This window comes from Salvelinus sp. IW2-2015, unplaced genomic scaffold (assembly GCF_002910315.2).
Source record: "Salvelinus sp. IW2-2015 unplaced genomic scaffold, ASM291031v2 Un_scaffold2381, whole genome shotgun sequence".
NCBI classification, from domain to species: Eukaryota; Metazoa; Chordata; class Actinopteri; order Salmoniformes; family Salmonidae; genus Salvelinus; species Salvelinus sp. IW2-2015.
The window spans coordinates 38,955-43,132 of record NW_019943705.1 but is presented as its reverse complement, the minus strand read 5'-3'; the positions used below and the strand labels follow the sequence as shown (position 1 = coordinate 43,132).

The 4,178-nt window shown below is 42.6% G+C and overlaps 1 protein-coding gene across 1 annotated transcript; it reads left to right on the top strand.

Annotated features, from left to right (window-relative positions):
- The first annotated feature begins 1,862 nt into the window (after window positions 1–1,862).
- On the top strand, window positions 1,863–3,522 carry LOC112073820 (homeobox protein Nkx-2.5-like). Its single transcript, XM_024141059.2, has 2 exons — window positions 1,863–2,289; window positions 2,823–3,522. Exons 1-2 carry the CDS (start codon window positions 1,956–1,958, stop codon window positions 3,434–3,436), a joined length of 948 nt encoding a protein of 315 aa, XP_023996827.1. The 5' UTR covers window positions 1,863–1,955; the 3' UTR covers window positions 3,437–3,522.
- Window positions 3,523–4,178: the final 656 nt, after the last annotated feature.

Below are 4,178 nucleotides of genomic sequence, written 5' to 3'. Positions count from 1 at the left end.
TGGCGTCTGCTCGCGCTGCTCTCCCGACAGTCCACATACACAGGAACCGTCACAGACTCATTAGATAAAACACACACAGCCCCCGAGAATATCCTCAACTATCCAGTCCAGCGGAAGTTTTTAAGCTGCCTTATCTATCGCTTTATCTAACTAGAGATGTGCTGAAGACAGACGGGTCGGGGAGGGAGAGAGGGAGGGACGGAGGGAGAGAAATACATTTTACTTTTTTAAAAACATTTTAGTAATTTAGCAGACGCTCTTTTCCAGAGCGATTTACAGTAGTGAGTGCATAGCCTATGTTTGTACTTTTTCGTCGAGAGAGAGAATGCATTAGGGATATGAACCATGTGAACCATGAACCATGTCATGTTCAGTTTGGGCAGTTGACACAGAGAGTGCTTGCTAAATTGAGGTCAATTTAACTGAAATCCCATGTTATTAATGAAGGCCTGAAATAGAACTGTAACTCTGTGTTGTTGTCTGTGTCACACTGCTTTGCTTTATCTTGGCCAGGTCGAAGTTGTAAATGAGAACTTGTTCTCAACTAGCCTACCTGGTTAAATAAAGGTGAAATAAAAATATATAAAAAAATWAACTCAAACTTGGTCAGATAGTCCTGCAGGTCCTTGGCCTGTCTGTCACCAACTGTGTATAGCCTTTCAACTTTGATTGAGATTGGCCACAACAGACTGCAGCCAACTCAATGTTAATTGTTTACACACCTTAAGAGGGAAAAATAAGTCATGAAGAAAGAAAAAAACGATTTCCATGCGCTGCACTGAGGCTTGTCTGAGTTCCGTTTACTATATTTCACAAATAATGGCTGCACGAGTCACCGCAGGGTTGATGCTCTCTCTACTTCGCGACCATTCATCAGTTTTCGAGGCGCGCAAATAGTCTTTAAAACTATAAACACCGCGAGCCGGGTCGGAGACAGTGGGACCCATTTAGTTCCCGGGATCTATGTTAAACGATGCTGGAGATAAAACAAACGATAATACTGTCTGTCTCGGCACCGCTGTCTCCACCAGCATTAATAATGGGTGTGATGCCAACCCTGCGCGAGGTACTCTCAGCGCGTCGTGGAATCTTTACGCACACCGATTCTCTCCAAAATCCTTGTCCTACAGTTATTTTATTATATGCATTTTTATAGAATAACGTGAATAATCGAATAACTAGGCCTATGATAGGCCCTACTTATTTCATAATACATGTGTACTGTGTACCTAGCCTGTACATGATGGCTGCAAGTAGGCCTACACGAATGTGTCATAGGGAATAACTATAGAAATGTTATGGCATGTGTGACACTCCTGGCCCGGCTGTGCTCCGTGGGTGGGGGGGTGCTGGTTTGTTGTCGTCTGTTATCACGTCCTGATAGCCAGGTCAGCGGCAGGCACCAGGATTTGTGTCCGACAGACAGACATGGTTTCGGGTTCCAGTGTAACAGCAAGACCATAGGGACCAACGTGTCTCTTCGTCCCTATGGTCTTGCTGCTAGGGAAGTTCTATTCTACTTAGCTTTCAACAATATACATTTTAAGGGGAAATATTAATAAAAACGTATAATAAATTCCAACCATCGACAAAAGGCGTGTTTGTGACCGTGCGTAATTGGGCTGAAGTTGCATTCTGGATTCAGATGCAGCACGGACATGTAGGGTTACCTTACTAGCTATTGTTTTGACGTAACCGGAACTGCGAACACCAATAGGAAGTCCCCTAACAAAGTCTCATGGGAGATTTAACCTCCCCCTCTCTCCCCCTGCGTCTCAGAAAAGAGGCCAAGAAAAGTTAGGGACTCGAGTTGATAGTCAAGATGCATTCTTCAGTCAAGATCCCCCTCGGTTAAACAAATGAGTACTTGAGCTCAGTAAATATTACCAAGAAGAGGACATTTTGAAATCATCGGTTTGTTGCCATTTATATGTCAGATTAACTGTTCCTTGGCAATGTTTTCGAGCCCCAGCACGTCCACACCCTTCTCGGTTAAGGATATATTAAACCTGGAGCAGCACACTAGTGCTGAGGACCTGGTCTCACTGGACATCTCTCCACGGATGGACTGTGCCTTACCGACCTCCTCCTGCATGCTGGCCCGCCTGAAACAGGAGCCGCTCCGGGAGATATCGTCTGGAAGCTCGCTGTTTGGAGAGGAGCTCCATGGTGTTAAAGCCAACAGAAATACTGACCTCAACTTCGCCGCTGCCTTTTATGGGAAATCTTTCTTAGAAATGGATATCAAGGATGGGAAGACGTACAGCTTTGAGGGGAAACACAGAAAAGGTAAGAGTTTATATGATATTACTATCGAAATAGCCCTACGTAGGCCCATGTGGAAATCTGAATAGTTATGCAAGTAACGAACAGATTTGCGTCAGGCACAATCTAAAAGCCTTTTAAAAGATGTGTGTGCTAAGGACATAAGGCATTTCACAACTGATGCAATAGTAATTATACTCCTATATTATACCCTTATTCTGGACTAGCAGCAGTAATAAGGAGGCCTAATCTATTTTACAATAAAGGAGAAACGTTGCTAATTGGAGTTTAGATTGAATTATCTCGTCAGGATCCCAAACAGTTTCATGGAAGTCTGATTACAATTGATAAAATATAGCAGTCACCTTCATAATTGACTGAACCCGTTTGACTTTTTGGACTCTAGGATGTAGGGCAGACCTAGAAAGTGTGTCTAATTTCTTAAACGTCTGAAAAAGTATCTGAGCTGAATTCCTATTTTTGGGTCCTTTTATACAATTTAACCTACTGGAATGAAATCTTTTTCTTAATTTGTTGGTTTATTTCTATTCCACTAGACATGTCCTACATCTCTCAGAGCGAGCCGGTGGAGGGCCTGAAGTCAGAGGACCCGGATCGACCAGCCAAACCCCGGAAGCGCAGGAAGCCGCGCGTGCTGTTTTCACAGGCGCAGGTGTATGAGCTGGAGCGTCGCTTYAAGCAGCAGAAGTACCTGTCGGCTCCGGAGAGAGATCACCTGGCCGGGGTGCTCAAACTGACCCCCACACAGGTCAAGATCTGGTTCCAGAACCGCCGCTACAAGTGCAAGAGACAGCGACAGGACCAGAGCCTGGAGATGGTCGGTATCCCGCCGCCGAGACGCATCTCAGTCCCAGTACTGGTCCGAGACGGGAAGCCCTGCCTTGGAGACTCGACGACCTATAATASTTCATATAATGTGGGCCTTAACCATTTCACKTATAAYAGTTAYCCAGCGTTCAGTAATTATCCCAGTCCTGGCTGTAATAYGAACYATGCGTGTAACTATCCCACCACTGCGGTGCAGTCTATCCAGCCCTCAMMAAACAACGGGAATTACATGAACTTCGGCGTTGGRGAGTTAAATAACGTTCAAAACACGTTTCCGTCCGGCAATGGAGTGTCTTCTTTACATGGAATCAGAGCGTGGTGAACGAAGGATCGAAATATAACATTATCATCAGACAAATGAATGATGTTTTAAATTGCATGCGCTTTTACGCAATGGACTCATCGGCCTCGAGTGTTGTTATGTTCTCGTTATATTCCATTTACTGTACTTCGACTGGCAAACTATTGATGCATAAACTAAGTTCATTTGATTTTTATTACTAGTTTCTGAGATGGAATAGGGAATTCATAATTGTAAAGTTGTATAAGAGATGTAGTTTATTACTTCAGTGGGAATAAAACATATGTATACAATTTGTCAGTGGACATCTTTCCCTCACTATAGCTATTTTCCGTTTTCTTTGAGATCACAAATGTACTGTGTGGCAATTATATTTGTAGGTATTTAATAATACACRTATTATTTGTAAATAAAGCTTTTCTTTGATGTAAATTGTACATTTCCTGCATCAAACTGACAGGCTACTTCACGTGGGCAGACAACAGGACATATTCTGAGTGGGAARAAGTATGAATTAATATGAACAAACAACTAGAATGGGATCCAATTCGATATCGCCTGATTTATTTCTATCATCTTCAATTGCTTATAAATTATTTAGCCTATCGACCAATTATAATTTTAGGCCTAGTGCTTTCATAAAACTATAGCCTRTCACTACGAATTCTATCGACCATGAACGATTTCAAAGGCTAAATGTATTATTACATTTCTACTACATATATATTTTACTTATATTACTATTATGCTTAATTAATCATGG